Below are 25683 nucleotides of genomic sequence, written 5' to 3' on the forward strand. Positions count from 1 at the left end.
ACCTGACTCCTTACAGTTACGACACGTGCCTCGCCGAATTTGATCGAGTCAGGAAAAAGCAGCCTGTACCATTGATTCTGTGTGGGACTGCAAATTCAACCTGAAATTACTTAGGTTCTCTTTTTTGTTTGTGATGACATAGATGATCTTGGTTGAGAAAAATATGACAAAATAGTACACAGGTGAGATTTATTATCAGGGCTGAAACGTAATTCACTGCATTGTTGTAAATTGGACGACAGTCAGTATGGAGGAGAGGATGCCAGTTAAATGTTTTAAAGCAGGAAGATTACTGCTACAGATATGATGCATGATCAGGAGAGTAAGGCAGCACCAAAGTACGTTGTCCTAGCTTTCTAACAGTGTGGTTTAGGTATGCATGAGAAGCCATAAGTTGAACTTCAAGCGTCCCTTGTTTGTATGTGCCACTTTGTATGAGGAGTTGAGTACTGATGGGTAAAAGGCCGGTTGGGGGAGCTCAAAGGGGTGTGTGGTCTTTGGGTCAGGGGAGTAGTTGGGAGGTTGGTCCCCCAAGGAGGGGAATTACTCATTTGGCGATTTGTAGGGTTCAAGAAGCTGCTTAGAGAACGTATTGACCTTGTCAGCACCTCGAACTTCATGGGGCAACAGAGGCAATTTGACAATGTGGAAGTCTTCATAAAGGTCCTCCATCTGTTGGAAACATAGAAACAAACACACAATGCAAGTTTACATTTTGGGGACCAGTGCCACTTCTGAAAATGCTAAATATTCATCCATTTTCTATACATTTCTCCTCAAATTTGGTGCAATACTGTTTCTTTTTTTTCATGAAATGGTTAGCGCTGACCACTGAGATCTGCACATTTGTTTTTATATCATCTAATACTATGTGCCAAAAAACATCTGTGTTCAACTGGAGATGTTTAAGCAGTAATGTAATTGTTTCAGAAATGTTTATGCATTCTCTGTGACTTTTGCAGACTTTTGGGAGCGCAATCCTTCAGCATGCCCTGTGCTCTGCTGCCAATAAGTATATCAACAACTGCCCAGCAGTAGGCCTAACTGCCAGCAGATAAAGGACACTACTTTGGAAGAAGAGCTGGCTGAGCATTAATTTCACTTTAGGAATAAAAACTGAAGGGAAAATGGCCCAAGAACAAGCAGGAAGTGAAGACAGTTGCAGTTGAGGCCCGGCAGAGCAAAACCAGGGAAAAAAAAAATCCAACGTCTGGTGACATCTAGAAGTTCCACACTTCAGGATGTAACTGACTGCAAAGGATTTGCAACAAAATATTAAAATGTGTAAATTTGATATATGATTGTTAATTAGTCCCATTACATTTGGTCCCTTCAAAAGTGGGGGGCACATATACAAATTTGTATTTTGACGAAAATCTGTCAGCCTGTTCGTTCGTTCAAGTTCACATCTATTGTGCCGGTGTTTGGGGGCTAAAAGATGAGAATCGTGTCCATCTCCCAATATTTATGGCCCTGTAGGTTGGAGTGTTGACCTCTACTGTTTCACACAGCGTTTTTTTTTTTATGTATGATGTAGTGCAGTTCTATGAGCTACAGCACTGAAAGAATTTTTAAAAAATTATGAACGCAAACATTCTGATATGGGTTTTGTATTAGATCCCCATGTTTTCTGCGAGAGTACCTCATGTTAGCGAATGCATTCTATCACTCTCAAATGACATACCTGGTTCAAATACTTGGACTGAATCTTGTGTCGTGCTTCACACATTTTACATGGCCTCTCGGCATCAGGGAAAACAAGCTGGTTGACAATGATGTTGTGTGTATCAATGTGGCACTTGGCGAGTTCTTGAATTAGCCGCTCTGTCTCATACAGGGACAAGAATTCAGCGATACACACGCAAATAAAGGTGGTCTGTTCCTGTGTGTGGCAAGAAAGAGGGTAGAGTTAATATGTTGACATAAAATGGGGGAATTCAAATACTGTACACTGAACAAAAATACAAACACTTGAGTTTGCTCCCTTTTTGTGAGCTGGACTCAACTGCTTATTTCCCTCAAATATTGTTCACAAATTTCTCCTTAGTCGAGATAATCCCTCCCATCTCACAGGTGTGGCATATCAAGATTCTGACTACACAGCGTAATTATTGCGTAGTGTGCCATAGGCTGTCCACAATAAAATGCCAATCTGAAATGTGCAAATTTATCTTACAGCACAATACCAAAGACGTCGCAAGTTACGAGGAAGCGTGCAATTAGCATTTCTATACCATATGCCATCTCCAAATGCATTTCAGTCCATTTGGCAGTTCAATCAACCGTCTCACAACCGCAGAATACGTGTAACCACACCTCCACCTCCACAGGACCTCCACATCCAGCATGTTCACCCCCAAGATCGTCCGAAACCAGACACCATGAAAACTGCTACAACAATCGGTTTGCATACCCCAAGAATTTTTGCACAAACTGTCAGAAACCATGTCAAAGAAGCTCATTCATGTTTTCGTTGTGTTCATCGGGGACTCGACCTGAGTGCAATTTGTCGTCTTAACTGGCTTGAGTGGGCAAATGCTCACATTCGATGGGGTCTCGCACATTTTAGAGGTGTTATCTTCACGGATGAATACCAGTTTTCACTATTCAGGGCACATGTCAAACAGCATGTGTGCCATCGTGTGGGTGAGCAGTTTGCTGATGTCAGTGCTGTGGATCAAGTGGCCCATGGTGGTAATGGGGTTATGTTATGAGCAGCAAACATTTTATTGATGGCATTTTGAATGTACAGAGATAGCGTGACAAGATCCTGAGCCCCACTGTTGTGCATTCATTCACAATTATCACTTCATGTTCATCCTTCCATCCATTTTCGCCAGTCAGTCGCAGGGCACATAATACAATCACTGAGCGAAATGAACCCACGCTGCCCACACCAAAGTCAGGCGTGTGTACCAATACACCATCAGTCACTCTCTTATCACCTCATGTTGCAGCACCATAATGTACGGCCCTACATTCCAGGGATCTGTACACAATTCCTGGAAGATGAAAACATCCCAGTTCTTGCATGGCCAGCATACTCCCCGGATATGTCACTCATTGAGAATGTCTGCGATGCTTTGGATCAGACAGCATGTTCAATGTCCAGTTCCGCACAGAGTCAAATCACATGTTCCGACGGCGCAAACACGATGCACAGAGACAAGGGATTGGTGTACTCCAACTGGAAATACAATCACTACTTTGAGTTTCTTAAATAGGATAACACTGTACTCGGGTTTGTTGTACACGACGAACGCGTTTATTGTGTCTCCTTGAACAAATGGACAAAATTGACCAGATGTTACGTTTAATTATGCTACAAAAATCAGTCAACAAAGCGGAATGGGGAGCCGGGAAGAAAGGTGAGTACATCATCACACAAAGTGACTAAAAAAGCACAATCACGAGATGATCGAAAACAGCTTAATGACGAGATGATCACTGCAGTTTTCGATGCGCAACATTTTTTGACGTGCGCCTTTTTTGATGCAGACGAGGAGCACAGGGCAATGCGACAGTCACATGATGCAATGCAGGCGTTGTCGGCTGTGCAAGAGTATAAAAGAGGCCTTTAGGCTGGACACAATAAAAGGCCACTCTGAAATGTGCAGTTTTGCTTAATTGCAGAGGTCGGGGGGGGGGGGTTCAGAAATTCACCCAGTGTCTGGTGTGATGATAAATATCTGTTGATCAATGCTATAAATGCTAAATATCTGTTGTCTGAGCATGGTTAGAGTATTATTCAAAGGCATTTTAAACTGGTTATCGAAAAGGAACTATAGGCATCTTAATCAAAGCAACTGTAATCTGATTACTCGTAAAAGAAACTCGTTAAGATTACTTATAATGTCACTGGATCACCTTTTTTGAGTACCGCACCACTGGTATTCTCAAAGTACAATATTTTAGATATATATACTGTGCAACAGAATATTTAATTATCAAATAAACACACTGGGAAAAACATTAAGCGCATAGACCTCCAATAATGTCAAGAAAAATGTTTTTTACTTGCATGCTGGAATATGTTCTTAACTAACTTTAGTATTGTAGGATTAAATAATCCCCCCTTGAACTAAGAATACATGACCTTCTCCTGTTTGGCAAAAAATATTATAATGATTATTATTAAGGTATTTTAAAATGATTCATGCCATCTACTGTTGGTATGATTTACCTCTTAATCGTGGGGACGTTTTTGTTTCTTTTTTTGTACTGTTTGACTGTTCGATCAAGCACAATGGAGAATCTGCAAACCTTTTATGCCACTGCGGTTTTACTGTGTCGCAGTGGACTTTTTTAGGATTCTCCTGTGAATGAAGAAAGCTAACGACAATTAAATCTAACTATCATGTGTATACCTAAATGTCATTAAAAATTTTTGGGGGAACAATTTCACCAAAATATTCATGACCTGTTCAATAGGAAGGATATTTTGTCAATTTTGAATTAATATCAATCCATTGCCACGAGCTGACGCGAACACAGAGTAGCTAGCTTCCACACGCACAGTCAGTGTTGGCAATTTAGGCGTTACATTGAGTGACTTTTCCACCCAATCTAGCACAAATTTTCAAATAAGCAACAGGGGATTTTAATTCACACTAAGAAAGCTACAACATGAGAACAACCAACTTAACAGTTCTCCATATGACAATAAAGGAGCTTGGTAGTAGGCAGTAATGGTGTCAAATGTGCTGAACAATGCAAAGGACATGGTGCCCATTTATACATTGCAGAAGCAGTGATTCATCTTCAAAGAAACATTCGACTAAATGTAAGCAGCTTCCAAGCTGCAAATATTTTCCTGCGCTTACTTTGCCTCCCCTGTACAACACTACAAGAGTAATAAGAGTGTGAACGTGCTTAAAATACACAAGCGAACAAGTATGGACGTCAGATTTATGAGAATCATAGGGCTCTTAATTGGCACAAAGCTAAGTAATTGGTTGGGTATGTTTGTTTTATTGACACATCTGTCTCTATACAGATGTATGCTTATTATAATACATATTTATTTTAAATAATACGACAATTTGTTGGAAATTAATTTGCATGCCCCCCAAGGTAAACTCCAAGAACAGCCACCGACTTACGGGGTCTTTGAACTGCTCACTAACTGAGCGTATCACAGGTAAAGTCTCTTCCAGTTTGGATGCCAACTGGTCTGCGTTCATGTCACCCAGGCCCAGCATGTTGCACATCTACAAACGACAGAAGACGTAAGATCATTTTGTGGACATCTCAACCAAAGAATGTGTCAGTTTTCTTTGTCCCTCCTCACCTGGGAGATGAACGGACTGATCTGGTTCTTGATCTGCATGAGTCGGCCCAAGCCACGTTCCACTATGGTGGGGAAGTTAAGCAGACGTAGCGTGTGGCCAGTAGGTGCAGTGTCAAAGACAACCACAGAGAAATTCATTCCTTTAACTAACCTGAGATCCAAGGGAGAAGCAAATTATATTGAAAATTGACTGTAGATATATTTCAATTCATCAGCACAGTTTGTTTCGCCGAATATGTTTCTGATCATGATCACTTAACCCTTAAGGCTAGATTCTCCTCAACAAGGCAAGTAGGCAAAAGTATGGCAACAATGGTATCAACCTCAGGAATAGTTGAACATCATATACCAATGTCATATTTAGTTGTTTGCTATTTAATGAAACAAAAGCCCCATGTGCTAACTAACTATCAACAATATTGCGATCCTCCTACATTTTAATAAGTCAGAATCAACTGCAGTTTTAACTCCATAAATTCTATCCAACCTTTACAAGATACAGGTTTGTGCCAAAATAATCATAATAATATTGAGGTAAAGCTGATTTATTTCAATAGTTTGGTTCAAAAAGAGAAACTATAAGTTCACCACATACAAAGTGAAATATTTCAACCCTTTGTTTCAATTTTGATGATTATGGCAGAAAGAAAAAAATATCCATTATTTCACAAAATTGGAAAATCATGAAAAAGTTCAACATTGTCAGATTCCTTTGCCTCAATATTGTCAGCTGATTAATGCAAAACACCTCCAGAGGTTTTCTTCAAGCTTTAAATGGTCTCAGTCTGGTTTACTTGGCTTTAGAACTTTCTAGGCTTTTAATCACGGGGAAGAAGTCTGACTTGACGATTGAGCAGAAAACTATCATTGACACCTTCCATAAAGGGAAAAGGTCTTAAAAAGAAATAGCAAAAGAAGCTGGATGCTTCCAGAGCATTATATCAAAATACAGAATGACTCCTTTAGCTACAACCAGCAGAGCCAAACATGAGCAGCGATGGCTACTACAACAAAGCCTCCCTTTACCCCCGACTACCCACAGGAAAACCTCATCGGATCTATATGATTTACGTAAATGGGCTGTTGAGTTCAAAACGATGAATTTCACCAAAAGCCGGCTGACCTGCATCTATGAAATCAGGGGGAGATTCATAAGGACTGATGCTGGTGTCACTCCATCAAGAACCACCAAATAGATCTGCATGAGATGAGCTATAGCTGTGGAAATACACGAGTCAAGCCATTCGTGAACCAGAAACAATGCCAGAATCATCAGTGCTGGGCTAAGATGAAAAGGCTCTGTTGCCCAGTAGTCTCAAGTCCTCTTTTCAGATGAAAGTTGATTTTGCATTTCATTTTGAAATCAAGGTCCCAGAGTCTGGAGGAAAAGTGAAGAAGCACAAAAAGCTCAAGATACTCCAAGACCAAGTCTGAAATTTCCACAGTCTGGAATGGTTTGGGGAGCTGTCATTTGCTGGTGTGGGTCCATTGTCTTTAAACAAGTCCACAGTCAATGCATCTGTCAACCAGAAAATATTGGGACAATTCATGCTTCCTGCCACCAATGAGCTTTTAGGAGACTGATTTTATTTTCCAGCAAGATTGGGCATTTGCCCACAAAACCAAAATTACTTATACCTGGTTTAATAGGCATGGAATAACAATACTTTATTGGCCAGAAAACTCTTCAGACTTGAACTCCATTGAAAATGTCTGTACTGTACTGTTAGAGGAAGATGAGGGAACAGAAACCCTGAAATGCAGATGATCCAAAGGCCAATATCAAAGCAACTTTGGGCTACAATAACACTTGAACTGTACCAAAGGATGATCACCTCCAAGCCATGCTGCCTTAATGATGTCATTAATACAGGAGACGGCACAATAAAGTAAGAGGTCATGTTAATTTACTACACTTTTCAGAAGGCCTCAATTTAACCTTTTTTGTTCTTCACATGAAATATTAAAATTTTGTGAATCTGTTTTTCCCCCCCTTTCTGCCATACTAAAATAAATAAATAAATAGAGAAATAAATAAATACATGCAGGTTTGACATATTTCCCAATATGTGTGGGGAACTAATTGAACATACAAGTTTCATTTTTTTAAAACTAACTATCAAACTAAATTGGATTTCCTTCAATATTAATTTTTTTGGCACGTAAATTTATGTTTGTCAGCCAATGGAAAGCAGTGTACTTTGTATCGGTCTCTTTGCCACAAGCGTAATCAAGTGTTATGTCATTCAGGTTGGATATTACAAAGCTTTGCCACGGAAATGCAGTAAAATGAAATGAAATATTTTTTCGATGAGTGTGACTATCTCACCTCATGACCTCTGCATAGCTCATGGCTTCATCTATGCCAGGGAATGCGCTCATGGCCTCCTGCATCATCTTCTTGCCCATGCTGAGCATGTTGTCCTCTTCAAAGAACTCATCAGGCAACTCTGCTACTCCCAGGCTTGGATCAATTTCCTACACTCACACATTTGTGGAATCACAATGTAGCAGTGATTTAAGACCAACGTCTGGACATTTGTTTTGCAGAATGATGGCTTGTTCTTTGAGACTGTGAAATTGTCATAAGAGTGAAGAGCCAATTTGACAGAGTTCTTCTCTCGTTTTTTAAAACACTGTAACTGATTAAAAATCCAAAAGGTAAAAAGTGACCCCCATTTATCATGGATGATATATTCCAGACTGAACCCAGAGAGGTGAAAATAATTGATATCGAGAGTAGAGTCTATATAAGACTTTTGACAGTTTTACCCATTCAACAGACTTTAAAAACTAACTTATTGAAACACTTTTAAAAGTATTTCTCAGCATGTGATCGTGCTCTCTCGTCATGGAATGGGAGACTATTGTATAACATCATTTTGAGTAAACAAAGACAACTCTTACTTCCACCGTTGTGCAAAAAAAAGAGGCATAGGTTGCTTGCTTTGTCACTCCTACTTAAGATTTACTGTAAAACTGACAAAACGGCAACGTGGTAGTATATTACACTAGAAGGGTGTCCCCTTCTTCTTGCTGTTACTTATCTCTTGTAGCAGGTCTCAGTGCTGCCCAGGAACAACATGGTACTACACTTAAGTTAACCAAATCCAAATTTGGATTTGCTTGTATACTGTTAAAAAAAATCTTAAAAGTTATCATTTAAAAATCTGAAATTTAGTGGTGCATCTCTGTACAGTATTTGCTCACCAAACTGCACACTTACCATAGCAAACAGGTTGTTATAGCCCTTGACCTTTGTAGGCACCTTTGAAAACTTCTGGTCAAAAGCATCGGAGATATTATGAGCGGGATCAGTAGAGATGATGAGGACACTCTCTCTGACGGCAGCCAGCTGGACAGCCAAACTACAACTGTTCAAAAGTTGTTAAAAAAATAAACAACAAAAGAACAAAAAGGATTAGTAATTAGACATCAGACCACGGACGTAATGGGAGGCTATGTGACACCGACTGAACATTTTAGTCGTAGAAGACAGTTTAGTCCAGTATAGGTTTCATGGTGGTTTGGCAGCACGCATGACTTTCATCACCCACAAATTGTTTATAAGGGTAAATTCAGATTCTTAGTTGTTTCCAATGTTGGGATAATTCTTTTTTTTCTACGTGTTTAAAGTTAGTTAAAAAAGGTATACGTGGCTGTGAAAGAGTGTGTGATTATGACACACAATCTGCCTTGATTTTATTGACCTGTTGCACCATGCTCGTTATGAATATGGACACAACACACCAACCAGCACAAAACTGAGAGAGTGTATTTCTAAATAAGTCTGCAGAGATTAATATAAAGCCGCCTTTCTGAAAGGTGTTGTCAACGAGTTGAGAGAACATCTGACAGGCTAGCAAAAGGGACACAATCAAATGACTGTACTTCAAATAGAAGTTTAACAAGTGTGAATTATTTTGCGGGAAGCAAACTTGTGGCCAAAAATCAAAAGTGTTGTTTGTTGATTAGTGGAATCACGCAAGCCACCATCTCTGCCGCTGCATGTAAGTAAGTTTCTTTCGGCTTGTCCCTTTCGGGGTCGCCACAGCGTGTCATCTCAGATGAACGCACATATATGTTTGGCACAATTTTTACGCCGCGTGCCCTTCCTGACGCAACCCTTCTCAGGGAGTGGAGGCCATTAAACCTTTAAGACACAAGCTAAACTAATACATGAGAATGTAAATATATTGTTTACCATGCGCTCAGGGCAATCCCCAACACTACGTTAAAGCATATATGCTATTACACTGAATTAGTGCTATAGTATCCTCACAAATAAAAAGTTTAAAGGCGCCATACAATCACATGAAAATATTAAGCATCCTACACAATGATCAGTAAATTACCATTCTATTACCATAAATGTCGTGGCTATTTTTCATTTACCGTGTAACCTTCGTAGAACTTAATAATATCGGCCCAGGGGTCGACCGATGTAGCAGATTGTCCGTTACCTTCCAAGCATTCATAAAACTGTACAGTACAAAACGTGTATGTCTCACTCACACACGCGCGCGCATACAAATATGTACAGTATAACTATATAAATACACATATTTACGTAAATTGACAACATTTGGACGAACGCTCTTATTTTAATTCACAAGCAAGCATGCTAGCTAAGACAGTTCAGTGGTGTCGAGCTAAACAACTAAAGAAAGCCGTCATTCTTGCGGACGTCACCGGGTGGGAGCTATAGGAAGGGTAAGAATCCCCCTTGGCAATTATTTATCCAAGTCCACCTGGACGACGGTTCTCTCACGGCCGATGAGAAGGCAGTCAGGCGGGCAGGCCAGTATGAAGCACCGGTCTCTGGTTGCTAGTCTCGTGGCTTTAAACCATGTCAACAAACGCCGCAAAGCCGATTGAAAACCAAAAAGCCACTGTGAATCTCGAAGACTATTTTCACACTTACCTACACGTTGTTTTGCCGACACCACCTTTTCCACCTACGAATATCCATTTCAAAGATTTCTGCTCGATAATATTCTTCAATGTTGGTTCTAAAGGCTCTACATCAGGGGCATCTTCAAACACGTCTTCCAACGCTGCCATCTTGTGTGTGTTTGCTGTCGTAAAGCTTGAGTGTGGGTGGGATGAACCGATTCTGCTACATTCAGGAATCCTCGGAAATACGAGAACCACCAAATCCTTCGTCGCAATTTGTTAAGGGACAACAATCGAATCAAAGGACAAAATTAGTTGGAGTACATTTCAGTATGAATTTGAACGTTTATTATTTCATTTATTATTTCAGAAAATAATAACATGAATTAATTCAAGTTCATGGGTAAATATAGGCGCAGTCATTAGTTTCAAACCATCAATACGCTTTGAACGCTTGGTGTCGCTGAATTAAAAAAGCATCCGTTTATAAGAGTTCACCCATTCCTTCACAAACCTACGTTGATTAAATTAATTTGATGGACTTTGTTGTGTTGCAAGTACATAACTCTATCGAAAAGAAAAGGAGACAAGATAACTGTCAAACAGCTTTTCATTTTATTCACAATCACATCATTCAATTTCAAGACATTTGCTCAGTGTCAAAGTGAAAATTAATCAAGAATACAGTATTTTTAAGTGTCTTTAGTGAATCATTATCAATAATTATCAATAATTGATAGACTGTTTTTTCTTAAAATCCATTAATTTATTAAAAAAGCAAAGCCTAATATTGGTTCCAGTACTTACTGTGTTGTAAGAAAATAATCAGTAAATGCTAGATGTGAAATAGTTTGATTAAAAAAAAAAAAGTTAATGAAAAATCCAAAATATAATTAATGCAAAGACATAAAATTTACAAGCCTAAATATTCCTGAAGCACCACTCAGTAAAGCAATCATTTGCATTTACATGTGCAAGCTGTGACTACAGGATAAGGCACTGGCCTCCATAAACATTTTCTCATTTCTTCAGTAATACCCATCAACATGCTGATATCAGACATGTCACTCTTGGTCTGCTTAGATTCATTATCTCTTACTTTCAGGCAATGCCAAGCCAGAATCTTAACATGTGTTGTTTGAGCTCTCACGCACGCCATGCCACTGGGAAAGGAGCAACTTTGCACTCTGTCTGACTTGTCACAGTCGGTCTGCCGCAGCCAACGTGGCCAGAACGCTGGGCCCAGATCCACCCACTGGGAACGCAATCCACATGTGGCTGACTGCACCAACCAGGCTTGGACTGATCTTGCAATATCTGGAGGCAGAAAACTGAGGTCCACATCTGCAGCTTCCCTCTCCAACCCCCGTCTTTGGTTTTCTCCAGCCTCCCTCAGCACTGCAGAAGCTCTCAAGGTGACCTCCTGTCTGGAAGTGGTTAAGTTCATTTTGACAGGCAGGGAGTCGCCTCTTGACACAGCATCACAGTTGCCTTTGTCTGTGCACACATCAGAGCCTTCAGACGGCTGATCAATCGACATCCAGAATGGGTCAAAAGATGATCCAAGAACACGAAGTAGATGTGCCGGGCGATAATGCCTGGGTTTGGGCATGTAGGTAAGGTCTTCTGCAGTGGTCACTACAGTGTAAGGGCGAACTGGCTGTAAATATGAAGGCAGACTTAACTGAAGAAACAGGGAATCACCGTCCATGTGTTCCTGATCTTGAACATCACTTGAGAGCTGTTCCTTGGTGGATATGTGAGAGATGGAAGTCGCAGGAACATGGAGAAGAGCACACACAAACATGCAGCAGCAGAGGTAAAAACCCCAGTTGATCATTGTTGTTAGGTCTGAGGGGTCTACAAGAGGAGAATGAAACGTTTTGTCTTTCTCTTTTGGAGTTATAGCTTCTCTGCTATCCTCCTATTAATGAGTGCCACAGGGACGTCATGTACCAATCCCCAGACATCCTTGAGGTCCTCAACAATAACATTCACAGACGTTCGTGCTTATGCCAGCAGTTGGCTTATCATTGAGCATGGTCAGCACACTCATGACCAAGCATATGATGTTTAGACTATCTTTTCATCAGTAAAAATACAGCATACACCTGTGAAGCTCAATTTACGTTCATTGTTTTTGTGTGAAAGCCACATAGAACAAGAACTGGTTAAAAACAAAGAGACAAACTTAAACAAAAGCACTGACTTCATCATGTCAGACAAATGCAACCTAAAAGAATTTGTACGGGACATATTCCTAATTGAAATGGCATATATATGTGTGCGTGTTTGTGTAATTTTATATATATATACACCACAGGTATGAAGGAGACATATATTCATTCATTCATTCATTTATTTTTGCCAGTATAAAAGCTGCTTGAGACAAAGGCAAACGAAAGTTTTAGATAACATTTTTAAAAAATATCTGGACAAACAATGTTTAATCAACATTAAAATGTATTTCATAAATACAGACATGCACTTTCTTGATATGCACAAAAAGATAAACAGATGAATCACTTAGGCAGCATTGGTATAATATAGGTCTTTTTTGTGTATGCAAGTCCCCCCATCATGCATTACTGTTCTGTTCACTTTAGTATCACGCTGAATTTATTTTCGCATTTCTAAAGTCAAAAATGCAGGGGGTAATAAAATACTGCACCATTTGTCTACTAACTGTTGACACCATTTCATTGAAGCACAAACAACTTTGACTACCCAAAGGGAAGACAAAGACACACTGCAGTTTATTGATTGTTCAAAAGTATTGCATTGTCCTCTGAATGATCAAGTCACACAGCTATCGTCATCGGGGCGTAACTACAGTGTATTTATTACTTTCCACCTACCAATAGGAAACATCCTAAGCTCTTTTTATTTTTCTTGCTTAGATTGGATGTTTTTATTCCTCTTCAATGCTGCTCTTTGCGTTGGTTGTCACATTGTAGTAATACTGTTGTCTATGTGTGAATTTTGATGATGTGACAATATATAGTAATTTACCTCACAGGATGAATAAAGTATTGCTCTAAACAGCATATGATGAGCTGAACTGAAGTGTACCACTTGCTGGAAACAGTTTTCAAGGCCATATGAATACCTGTACCCACATTTCAGTGTGATAACAATTCCTTGTATGAAATCAAAAACAATTTTACATCTAATTGGTCTTTTTTCTGGCCTCATAAACCTAGAGGGAAAAAAGGTGGTCATGTGAACTGTCCTTTTGCCTTGTCGACTGCGGCGGCAGTCTGGTGGTGGAAGGCAGTGTCCCACAGGTTGTATCCTTACTTTGGTCGCACTCCTTTGCCCGATCGTCTAAAAACTTATCAAACTCTGAAAACAACAGTCAAAGTATATTTTTACTTTTACAGATGTATGTGACACACGGATCCCTTCCAAATCATAGGTATATCATGGAAAAGTTTATTTATTTCCAGAATTCCATTCAAAAACTTAAACTTTCAAATAACATAGATTCAGGGCTGACAATTTAAACAATTTCAAGCATTTATGTTTGTTTTTAAATTATTTGGGATTTCCGCTCTTAAAACCCATAAAATCATTCATTCTTTTTTCCCCCGCTTATCTAAGGTTGGGTCACGGGAGCAGTCAGTTTAGCAGAGAAGCCCGGACTTCCCTCTTCCCTTCTATTTCCTCTAGCTCTTTCAAGGGGATTTTGAGGTGTTACAAGGCAAAGTGAGAAACATGGTCTCTCTAGTGTGTCGTCACCAGGGTCTCCTGGTGGAACGTTCTCAGAACACCTCATCAGGGATGCCTCCTGGACCTTCATTGTGATGCTAATTAATTTTTCCTGTAAAAAAAAAAAACCTGAGGAATAAATGTTGATTTCTTCAAAAGTTTTTTTTTTTTTTGTAAATTCTTGATTTCATCGGTTTTATGAGTTGGACGCCCCAAAAAATTTAAAAACACATAAATACCGGAGTGCTCGGTGCCTGCAGAACACCCAAGCAGGAATGGTGAGAACCTGCAAACTCAACACAGGTAGGGCCGGACTTGAACCCTGGTGCTCAGAACTGTGAGGCCAACGATCCAACAAGTTTCACCATGAATCCATCGATGAAAGTTTAAATTGTTGAATGTAATTAGGGAAATAAACTTTTCCATGCTATTCTATTTTTTTTTTGGAAAGGGTCTTAAACATTATATTTATACAGAAAGAAAGTGACAGACCTTCACTGGATACTCCCTCACTGACCGCAGACTGGTCTTGCTGTATTTTTAGACAAAGAAAAAAATATAGATACAGTATGACATCATCCATTCATTTTCTGAGCCGCTGATCCTTGTAAGGTTCATGGTCATGCTTAACATGATTGTTCCAGTAATAGATTGAAGAAATTAGTTTTCTCACCATATCACGAGACACCCATTTATCTACATTGTTCTGAAGTGCGTTTTTTACTTGTCCCATCTAACAGGAGAAGAAAGCACAAAAAGAGAGATATTCCCATTTTACTCATTGAACAGGAAGTGTTTTTGTACTTTAAAACCACAGTTTTAAAAGGACATATAAATCATCCATTTGAAAGGCAATGAATGCACATGCTACTTAAAACTCTCTTCCCTTGAATTAAAACACTAAAAATGACAACACGAGTGGAACCCAAGGCAACTCCGCTAATACTTTCATATAATAATTTTAAAGTAAAAATAGCACTGTTTTTGTTTTGACAAAAAAAAAAACATCTTGGTGCTTTGTACATACATTTCCTGTGACTTGCAGCCTTGAGTCTAGGGCCCCAGCAAGACCCTCTACAGCTCCAGGGTCCTCATACCGAACACTGTAAACACATGAAACATTCCTTTTTTATTCCATAAAATATCCACACAAAATAATCCATGTATGAATTGGAACCTCAAAATTTCAGTGACCCAAAAGAAATTAACTACAATTAAATGTGTGTAAACATTTAAATTTGTGTAAATGTTCTTTACATCTTAAAACATGTCCTCTGTAGTTAATTCAAATTTTATGCTGGCAGAACTTTGAACTCGGAAATTGATTTTTTTTTTCAATGTTCACTCTTTTCCTATAGCAAGAAATACTGTACAAGGGTTAACTGTGTAATATTACAGCAAATATACATTTTATTTTAGGCACTATAATTTAGAATACTGCCCAAGTTAAATCTGTTCAAGAACAGATTCAGGATGCATACAAGCACACACTCAACGTGTCTGCTATTAGTACTCACCTCTTTCTTAGCTCGGCTAAGGAGCTGCCTCGGGTTTGAGCAAACATATCAAACTCTTCCTCATCTTCTAAAAGAAAATTATTGAAAAGCAATGAACAAAAACTATTTGATGAATTAATAGCAGTAGCAAATATGATGTTAAATGTGAGTGATTTTTGTTTTCCATTTCCTGTATTATGTGATAAAATACAGTATATCACTAAATGACCAGATCCTGCTATCAAGAAGAAATACACTATCTTCATCTTTGGAGACTTAAGCATGCTGATATAACTTTAATTTGTCTTGCAAAAATGACACATTACAATAACTTAATGCTTACTGTGTTTAGTCGACTGCGTTTGACTGGTCCATGTGTTGAGTTCAGGTTGACTGTTTGTCGCGATGACAGCGGGCTGGCTCAGTGTTGGGGGGTCTGGACTCAGGTCGATGAGGTTCTGAGCACTGACAGGACTCTGGTAGGATGATTATAAGTCCAAAGGATTGTGTGCTTACATCTTAACTGACAAGTAGTCCAACTGAGAAGAAAATGAAGTGAAGAATCTCTTACCTTTTCAGGTACCTTTTCATTTGTATTCTGTACTCTGTTAAGTCTGTCAAACCTAAATTGAAGTGTGAGGGAAAAATACATTATGAGCAATTGGATTTGTCCTTAAATAATACCAAATAGTTCAGAAAGGCTGCTGTAAACCTCTCATAACGGATGAAAGCATTGTTGAGGTCATCATTAACCACAAGAAGCTCTTTGATGAGACCTTCATCCAATAAATGAGGGATGAGCTCCACCACTCGAGTCTGCATGTTCTTACACACTGAGTAGAGCTGCTGCTTTGACAGAGAGGAGCAAAGAAAATGGGTGATACTGAAGTAATAAACTGTCAATAGACTGTCATTGTGTACAGTATGGAATTAATCCAACGGAATGATCTTCAACTCCAGATATTTCACACATTTTCCAGAATGCCTTCAATATGCATTCAGTAATAGGACAAAAACAAGTAAGAAACTCTGTTCTTGTAAAATGCACACACCTGCAGCAATTCTGTATCATCCTGCTTACTTTGTCCAGGTTTAATTTCATTCAGCATTTCAGACATTACAGTAAGGTTTCCCTTTACCAGTGCAAGTTCTCGCTGCAACTTGTCTTTCTGAAGAGGAAAAAAAATATATAAATATAAATTGGCACACAATACAGAGCATCATTATAGCATTTACGGTTTTCCCTCAAATACAGTATTAGACATTGTTTATGTGATGGGGAGAGCACAGTGAGTTAGTGGTTCGCAAGCCTGCCTCACATTTTGCAGTTTCTGGATTTGACTCTTTGGTCATGCCTTTGTGTGTGGTGTTCTCACAGTGCTTGTGTGGGCTTCCTCCCACATTCAAAAAACAAAGAAAAGCAAAGCTAATTTATTTATATAGGACATTTCCAACACAAGGTAAATCAATGTGGTTCACACAATTAAAAGCATGTAGAATTAAGACAAATGAAAGAAGACATCTTAAACATTAACAAAACTGTCATACCCACACACACATGCACAGAAACTAACACACAATTATAGTTGGGATGAAAACAAATACACTTACCATATATAGTGTCTAGTACACATCAGAATTAAATATGGTGCTGGCATTTGTCGACCCCAAATGGAAACCTGTTTCATCTCTCTCGACGGTATTTCATAATTTAGTGGTGGTACCTGTACTGCAGACAGGGCAGCTGGTCCCTCACAAGGTTGGGATGCAGGTGAGGTATTTGTAGTAGGAGAACTTGAGTGAGTTGGTGCTTGTGACTGATTGGAAGGAGCATTTGTGGACTCATGAGTTTCATTTTCTGGCACAGTCTGAAGGAAAAGAATGTGGACTTTAACATACAATATATAGACAGTATGCATCTCCTGGCCGTGACAATATACAGAAGCTCATCCATCCAGCCATTACCGGAGCCGCTTATCCTCACATAGGTTGCAGGAGGCGGCCAACACCCTGAACTGGTTGCCAGCTAATCGTGGAGCACACAGAAACAGACAACCATTTGCATTCACAGTCACACTTAAGGGCAATTTAGACACTCCAAATAATCCGTGTTTTTGGGGAATGGGAGGAAACCGGAGTGCCTGAATAAAACCCATGGGGAGAACATCCAACCTCCACACAGGTGGGGCCGGGATTTGAACCCCAGTCCTCAGAACTATGAAGCTGACGCTCTAACCAGTTGTGATACCATGCCGCCCACACAGAAGTCAATAAATATATTGCAAAGAAAAGATGCGATTTTAATGCGACTCGTTTGAGTTATTCTCACTGTGCAGCCAGACTCACCCTACTGGGAGTGTGAATGGGGGATAGAGCATCGAGGTCTGTCATGGGAAACTCCAACCCTCGTCTCCTCAGGTCATCGTAAACATACACCACGCCCGCAAGGGAGGGGGAAGTACGGAACGCATCAGCCCATGACTGAGAAAAGTATAGAGAAGCCTCAGTATAACTCCACGAAGACACAACAAAGCTTGCACTCAGAAATAACTTGAAGAAAATTAAAGAAAAGACAGTTCATCGAAGTGTTTTGCAGCCTTTATTCAAGAGAAATGTGGTCATGTCACTTCACAATAACAATAAATGTAACGCCCATTTAGCCATAAACAAGAAAAAAAAAAAAGCACTTTAGTAGTTTTATACCTGTATGAGACTGAGCACCCTATCATGGAGGGCTGTGGGAGGGTTATATTTGGGCAAAATGGCTCGCACCAAAACTCCTTCAACAAACTCCTGTGATGCCACAAAAACGTGGAAGCGATGGCCACAGTTTTTCACACATGCCTCAAGAACCTGTGTGACAAGGGGAACACTCAAAAATTGTCTTTGTCAGTGAAAAGGTTTTTTTTTTTTAACTTATTGACTACTTTTGGCACACTATACACTCAAAGCAAGACTAAAAAAATCATCCCAAACAAACGTTAAAACCCGTGACCAGATACATACTCACAGTCAGGGCTAACATGATTTCTCTGAAGTTCTTATTACCCACAATTCTCTTCTTAATGGCTTTGACTGCATCTCTTGGGCTGGAAACAACAATATTATTATAAATTCATTTATTTATTTGTTTCTATTAATTATTATTGATCTTATTATTTGTTAAATACAATTCAACAAGTTATATTATTGTATGCAAAAAGTGAACCTTTTTAATGCTGCGCCTGAATTATTGCTAAAACTTACAAAAAGGTCATACATAGTATCACCTACACTTATCTTACATGTCAAATTAAAGAAAATAAAACAATGTATTTCATATAACTGTCCAGATATGACACATTAATACAAGATAAACTAGAATGGCAGTCCGATGGCATGACAAGGTCAAGCTAACAAAAAACAGCAACTATTTTTGTCCTTTTTTGAGGAGGGTACTTCCTGTTTCACTGAGGATGATGTTAGACGATGGGAGAAGACGATTTCATATACGAAGTGAACAGTGTCTTCGAAAATTAGATCATATATATGTGTGTGTGTGTGTGTCTGTGTGTGTATTAAAAATCCATTTTTTTTCCATATAGCATTTGTCGTCACTACGGTCAGAGGTAAATTGGAGCAAATGGCAGCTGAGTTTGGCGGAGAGACGGGCTACACCCAGGACTGGTTGTAAGTCTGTCACGAGACACATACAAACACAAACAACCATTCACACTCACATGTACAATTTTGCATCTTCACTAAACCTCATGTACATATTTTTGGAAAGCTGGAGTACCTAGAGAAAACCTAGAGCAAGCACAGGGAGTTCACACAAGCTTCCTGCAGGAAGGCATGAGTCAAAATGTCCATGTCGATGTCCATTTTCCAATCCACTTATCCTCACAAGTGTTATGTGAGTGCCAGAGCCTGTACTAGCTAACACAGGGCAAAAGGCGGACTACACCCTGAACTGGTCACCAGTCAAGTCAGAGGGCACATAGCGACAACATCACTGAGCGAATCAAAGTCAGGTGTGTGTACCACTACGCCATCACTGACTGCCCGAGTCAAAATCTGAACCCAAAAACTTTCGACTCTGAGAAATACTTGCTTCGCACTACCTCATCTTCTACTGACGACAGTAAGGTTTGTTTGTCTGTTGGTTAATTAGTCATCAAGCAAAATTATGGTTCAGAATAATGTAATATACATAACATTTGCATTCAGGGCTGAGAGAAGGGGTCCATTGTGAGTTGAATACCAGAAATGGCTCTCTGCATTTTTATCTGGATTCGCACCATGATTTAATGGGTTCCTCCCAGACATTTGCTCCCAGTTTGTTTAAGATAAAATAATATTATCAGATTATAAAAAAAAAAAAAAAAACTGTAGCACAAGAGTCTATGTTACAAAGTTAGAGAAAGTTGTTTCTTTTTTTCTACAGACCATTTTCAAAGAAAACCTACATAACTGACGGGAACAAATGACATTATTCCATACCCCTCGTCCGTCTCATTGATGATGTCACATATCTCCATGTTAAGCCCCCAATCCTCTGACTGCCGAAAGCCGCTGGTTGCTTGTTCTGTTGACAACAAGAACAAAAAAAGAATGGGGGTGATATACCATAGCGATAATACAACAACATGGTCTCTGAAATATCATCAAATTTATCATAAGCTGACATAACAATTGTTAAAAACAAATTTCATTGAATTCATTCAAATGAAAAAAGGGAAAAATTACATAAACCTGACCAGTGTTTCAATTCAGTTGTTATAAGTCAACAAATAATAGGCTGCAAACACTATACATAACATTCATATACAAAAGACTGTTAGGTAGTAGGAAAATAATAATTTACAAGATATGATTCAATAGGCGGAACAGTGGTTAGGATATCTGCTTCACAATTCTAGGGACACGGGTTCAAATCCGGCCTCGCCTGTGTGGAGTTTGTATGTTCTCCCGGTGATTAAGCGGGTTTTCTCCGTGTACTCCAGTTTCCTCCCACATCCCAAAAACATGCATGGTAGGTTAACTGAAAACTCTAAATTGCCCATAAGTGTGGATGTGAGCCATCATGATGGTACGGTATGGTAAACAGTTTTTTGCCAACAAAGAGTATGTGTTTTATTCGTTTGTTTATCTTGTCTTTATGCGAAGTTGTCAAAACGTTTATTGGCAACATCACGTACGTATACTTTGGCAGACTCCCCATCTGTGAATTTAGACACACAGCTGAACCCTCTCTCTCTCTCTCTCCCCACAAAGACTGTCCATTCTTGTTGAAAACTTCGGTATTTCTCATCTTTTTTTCTGTGAGCAACCTCTGTCAAAAGTGTTTCCATAGTTGTCCCGACCCGATCTGCGTTGGACCCTTCTCCGCCTGAGCACATCAGACTGCCGCAGCAAACTACGGCAACCCCACTAGGACAAACTGTCGCTGTGTCTTTTGCGTTGCCTGCACGACAGAAATCACATGTGCAGTGTGTGGTTATGAGGGCTCTGCGAGCCAGATGCAACCATAAAAAGAGCCATAGGTTCCTGACCCCTGTGTCTTAACACATTCACATTCTGAATGGAACTTGAAAAGCTACAAGAAGCTTTCTTTCAACATAATTCTGGTCGTATTTTTGTGAACATAATGCAATTTTGACTTAAACTCTTTACTAATCACAGCCGCCGTTTTCCAGCCCTCACGTGTTCCTCATAAAGCTCTTTAAATCCCTTTCATTCCTTTCACCCCCTATCCTCCTCAATCCCATTTTCTCTGTAGAATCTACTCCCCCCTCCACTTTTCAGCTCCGTGCACTTCATGTGACTGTCAGCTGTTTGAGTCTGCCTCACTAGGACCTGAAGCCCCACTTACATTTATGTGTGAGAAAATATGAATGAGTTAAGAGGTGGGAAGGGTGGAGACGGCCTTGTAACGTTCTGTCACTAATTAAGTAGGCAGGTTACACTTAATTTCTTGACTTCAAATGTTGGCCATCAGCGGATGCTACATTTTTCTACAGAAGATAATCATTTATAGCAAATTATACTGTGTTTTGTGTGTTTGAGACAGGAGGAGTGAGTGTCCAACGCCTTTATAGTACTGTGTATGCTCCCAAACATTTTTCCTTGTAGATTATTTTCATTTGAATCTGGGTTCAACAATTACAAAAATTTAAAAGCAACAACTGATTTGCACTTAGTACACCACATGGACAGAGGTATTTAGACACAAGAACTTTACACATCATGATAGTTTCTGAAAGACAGTGGCATGTCTCTTTGGGAATAATTGACCCCTCCGTGGATATTGCGCAATCCACGTCACTGACCAATCAGAGGCCAGAGATCTGCATAAACCAAAGCTCGTTTTTGCTCCCGCCATTTTCTCAGACAACATTGCATGGTCCAGTATAGGTTTTGTTAGCGTTTTATCGCGTATTTGGGTTATTTAACAAAAAATATGGTTAAGAGGTGTAGTCACGGACTTTGTAATAGTGACGACAGGTATCCTGAAAGGCTAGTTGGTGGAGTTCGATTCGTACCCTTTCCAAAACCGAAGACCCAGTACGAAAAATGCCTTCGATGGATCAAACTTTGTGGAAGACCGCATCATCAACTAAATCCATCTAATATCAACCGGAACAGATATGTTTGCACGAAGGTATGTCCTATATTTGATTTTCAATACATGCCTCGTACAAATGAATTCGAAGTTCTTCGCTAGCATAACACTTCTGCGTGTGAACGATTGACACACTTATTCTTTGTTGAGCGATATTTAGCGATGATCGGACTGCACAAACGTGTCGCTTTCTTGCTGGCTCGCGGCCAAAGCTTAACCAGACTGTGTTTGCACAAAGATATGCCCTAAATTTGATTTTGAATACACGTCTCGTATAAATGAATGAGACGTTCTTCGCTAGCATAACATTGCTACGTGTGAATGATTGAATGAAATCAGAAGCATGGCGTCTCTCTCAGTTAAGAATGTATTGTATTTAGAATCTATATCGTTGATTTGAATGAAATCAAAAGCATGGCGTCTGTCTCAGTTAAGAATGTATTGTATTGTATTTGCCATTTTTACGAATTGTTTGTCTTACGTCAGCGCACGTGTCGTGACGTCACTCCAGGAGGCGTGGTTAAGTGCCCTGTACGGAGGATCAATTGCTGATTCATCCAGAAAAACATTTACTTTACTTTATGCCAAAGTAAACTGATAAAGTGAGAATGGGGATCTTAAATTCTCACAGGTGTCAAACTGGTGGCCGGGGGACCAGTTGAAGCCCGCCACATAATTTTATGTGGCCCATGAAAGCAGCTAATGTGTTAACTTCATGTTTCATGCAAAAATATTATGTCTTCTATTGTAATAACAGTGAAGTGTCGTAAGCAGTTTTTGTTACAATCACCCTTTGAAAAGAAATCTAATAGTTGAAAAGGCTTACATAGGCTTCTTTCAAAACTCATTATCCATCAATTTGTTGTGTATATCAGTCACTCAAATTTGAAAAAGTTACGGGTGTGGTCCACCAGTCATGCCCGCAGATATAAAGTTACCGGTGTGGTCCACCAGTCATGCCAGAAGATACAGTATAAAGTTGCAGGTGTGTGTTCTGTTTGTAATTATGAGTGTAGCCCTTTAAGAGTGCAGTGGGGCGGTGTCAGGTAAACTAGGAAGAAGAAGTTGGCTGAGACCGTGTGCTTCAGTGTTTAAAAAAAAACAAAAACAAAAGACATCAGGCTGTGGTTCACTGCAGTGGATCGTTTTCACGTGCGCTGAGAGTGTGCGACAAGTGCACAATTGCGCAGTGGCACATCTTAGATAGAACATTGGTCAAGACTACACAAAATAAGCAACATCTTTCAATATATATGTATTTCTACTTGTAACGAATTTTACGCGCGTGATTTTTCATGCTCAACTATGGAGATTTGCGAGTGCGACGGCGCCCGGCCGCATAAGCGCCTGTCAAATCACATTGACTGTTATATCTAATCATATTGGGAAATAATTCAATGATTAAGGGTTCAGTGTCATAACTGCCCTCTGTGGGAACTCATAACCATGTGGCCTCTGACTAAAATGAGTTTGACGTCATGTTCTATGTAAAAAATCACCCAACCATGCGTTACTAAACGTTGCTTTGTGTTTTAGGGCTGAGTCACCCCAAGACAGAAAAGGGAACCATTTTCACAAAGTTGGAAGAAAAATGTTTTGTGAACAACGGGGTCTAGACCTGTTAACCCAATAGATCTGTCTCAATGCTGTGTTGTAAAACCAAATTGTCTTTCAAAGAGGTTGTTGAAAGGTAAGATTGGAACACATCTATTTTTGTTTCTTAAGGGACAATCTCATGCTCTGATAATCCTTGCCCTGAGTGACATTTGCATTCGTACCCAATCAACACAGTATATTTCCATCCATCCATTTTCTTTGCCCCTTATCCTCACGAGGGTCACGGGGAGTGTTGAAGCCTATCCCAGCTGTCAACGGGCAGGAGGCAGGGTACACCCTGAACTGGTTGCTAGCCAATCGCAGCGCACATCGAGATAGACAGCCGCACTCAGAATCATCCTTCGGGGTAATTTAGAGTGTCCAATTAAAGTTGCATGTTTTTGGGATTTGGGAGAAAAACGGAGTACCACGCAGGCACGAGGAGAACATGCAAACTCCACACAGGCGGGGCCAGGATTGAATCCGGGTCCTCAGAACTGCGAGGAGAATGCTTTACCAGCTGATCCACCATGCCGCCTACAGTATATTTTCTTAAATAAAACAGTATCTTTTATTAAATTACATTCTCGTTTCAGTGTTTTGACCATGTAACTGAAGCCACATAACAGTTTTAGCAGGTGTATTAATAGTAAACACAAATCAGCAGAGGCACTTAAACCCTTGATGCAATCTCTACTTTGAGCTGATGTGCCACAATAACACAAGTCTCCCCCGTGCGCCTAGCGAGACATGTGAATGTCCACCAAAACGGTTTTTTTTTTAAATTCAGTTGAGATGGATGCACAATGGCAACTTCATTGTAAATCTGCTCCGCTAAATAAGGGATAATAATACTGCACAATACTTTATGTTCCTAAGTGGTAAAAGGTAAAACACTGGACCCCCCCCCCCTGCTGGTTCGAAAAAAATAATGCAGGGGATGGCACATCTCCATTGTAATTTTTAACAGCTATTCGAATGTTTTTGTAGTTGTTTTTACAAAGCCCTGCCTATGTAATCTGTAATAGTTGCCATAACAGCTAAAGAAAAACGTTAACGCTTCTCTTTTGCACTCACTGGCGATTTAGGAGAGAGCCAATCAACCGAAAAGATTAAAGGGACTAACGCCTACCTCAGTGGCGTTCTTCCTTTCCTGTAAATTGGTGTTCACTACCAAATTTGGATGCCATATTAAAAAAAAAATAATAATAATTTGAAGTGAAACACCCGAACGCAACATTATCTCACTGAACTACTCCGCTGTTGTGCAACTCACCGATTCTTTGGCCAACAGGTGTTGAAAAGGGGTTTGCTATCAGAAACTCCATCTTTTCCCCGAGAGAAAACATCCTGTTTGGTTGGCAGCGTTTAGTGGACGTCGTCTTTGGCTTGGATGCCTTCTGTGCTCTTCTCTGCAGTTTGCCTGGAGTCGGAGGCTCTCTGAATGTCACGTGAATGAACACTAACACACGCACGCGCACACAGGAAGTGTGTAAACAACGCTAATCCGCTGGCAATGCGGAAGTAAATGAGAATGAAAAATACAGTCAACGCCGTGACACGATTACAAAATGGCCACCGACTGCGTATTTCAGGCAAAACTGTTTTTGAAAAGTAATGTTCTCCCTTTAACTTAATGTATTGGCCTTTATTGCCATCTAGTGTCATCTTTGAATCTTACAAGCAAGGGGTGCGCTTCCTTTTCCTGCGTTGCTGCCTCACTCAATCACTCTTAGCCGTTTTCAAAGCAGTTCAATGAATTTGGGTAAAAGTAGGAGTGAATTACTTGAAGTAGCTTGCTTAGGTTCAAAGGTTTGTACATATATAGCACTGTGCAGATTGTAAAAATACAGTGGGTCGAGTCTGATAAACAACTGAAAAAAAAAACAGATTTTTATATTCTGTTTTAATATGCATAGTGCTTGGCCTGACAAGAAGAAAAAGCATCATGTTTGGCGAGTTTGATTGTTTTTAAACCAAGAGCTAACTAGTTTTGACACAATTCTTTTATGCAATCAAAACAATGTTTTCCCGTATCTTTGCTAACACTGTGAACTGATGAAAAGAATGATAAAAAAAATATTTTATAT

The 25683-nt window shown here is 39.7% G+C and overlaps 3 protein-coding genes across 3 annotated transcripts; all 3 read right to left on the minus strand.

Moving 5' to 3' along the window:
• Positions 1-172: 172 nt before the first annotated feature.
• get3 (guided entry of tail-anchored proteins factor 3, ATPase) lies at positions 173-10382 on the minus strand. The gene is made up of 7 exons (XM_061830647.1): positions 10215-10382; positions 8517-8664; positions 7620-7768; positions 5291-5441; positions 5103-5210; positions 1685-1882; positions 173-672 (listed from the first exon to the last, which is right to left on the minus strand). Exons 1-7 carry the CDS (start codon positions 10352-10354, stop codon positions 544-546), a joined length of 1023 nt encoding a protein of 340 aa, XP_061686631.1. The 5' UTR covers positions 10355-10382; the 3' UTR covers positions 173-543.
• Positions 10383-11141: 759 nt separating this feature from the next.
• LOC133505843 (noggin-like) lies at positions 11142-12131 on the minus strand. Its single transcript, XM_061829345.1, has one exon. It carries the CDS (start codon positions 12024-12026, stop codon positions 11142-11144), a length of 885 nt encoding a protein of 294 aa, XP_061685329.1. The 5' UTR covers positions 12027-12131.
• A 396-nt stretch (positions 12132-12527) lies between these two features.
• On the minus strand, positions 12528-25241 carry LOC133506421 (target of Myb1 membrane trafficking protein-like). Its single transcript, XM_061830549.1, has 15 exons — positions 24870-25241; positions 19876-19960; positions 18404-18482; positions 18097-18246; positions 17740-17874; positions 17118-17261; positions 16446-16562; positions 16106-16239; positions 15965-16016; positions 15737-15869; positions 15415-15481; positions 14925-15000; positions 14571-14630; positions 14390-14429; positions 12528-13531 (listed from the first exon to the last, which is right to left on the minus strand). The coding sequence occupies exons 1-15, from the start codon at positions 24940-24942 to the stop codon at positions 13386-13388; spliced, it is 1491 nt and encodes a 496-aa protein (XP_061686533.1). The 5' UTR covers positions 24943-25241; the 3' UTR covers positions 12528-13385.
• Between the last annotated feature and the right edge of the window lie 442 nt (positions 25242-25683).

The sequence above is a fragment of the Syngnathoides biaculeatus genome, chromosome 9, assembly GCF_019802595.1.
Source record: "Syngnathoides biaculeatus isolate LvHL_M chromosome 9, ASM1980259v1, whole genome shotgun sequence".
In the NCBI taxonomy this organism is placed as follows: domain Eukaryota; kingdom Metazoa; phylum Chordata; class Actinopteri; order Syngnathiformes; family Syngnathidae; genus Syngnathoides; species Syngnathoides biaculeatus.

Excerpts from the sequence above, each read along its gene's own strand:
- get3 (XM_061830647.1), bottom strand. The coding sequence starts at position 10,354 with ATGGCAGCGTTGGAAGACGTGTTTGAAGATGCCCCTGATGTAGAGCCT. Across the intron at positions 7,769-8,516 it reads ATAACAACCTGTTTGCTATG|GAAATTGATCCAAGCCTGGG; the intron begins GTAAGTGTGCAG and ends GTGTGAGTGTAG. Across the intron at positions 673-1,684 it reads AGTCCAAGTATTTGAACCAG|ATGGAGGACCTTTATGAAGA; the intron begins GTATGTCATTTG and ends TGTTTCCAACAG.
- LOC133506421 (XM_061830549.1), bottom strand. The coding sequence starts at position 24,942 with ATGTTTTCTCTCGGGGAAAAGATGGAGTTTCTGATAGCAAACCCCTTT. Across the intron at positions 18,483-19,875 it reads ATCAATGAGACGGACGAGGG|CCCAAGAGATGCAGTCAAAG; the intron begins GTATGGAATAAT and ends TGTTGTTTCCAG. Across the intron at positions 16,563-17,117 it reads CTGCCCTGTCTGCAGTACAG|AAAGACAAGTTGCAGCGAGA; the intron begins GTACCACCACTA and ends TTTCCTCTTCAG.
- LOC133505843 (XM_061829345.1), bottom strand. The coding sequence starts at position 12,026 with ATGATCAACTGGGGTTTTTACCTCTGCTGCTGCATGTTTGTGTGTGCT.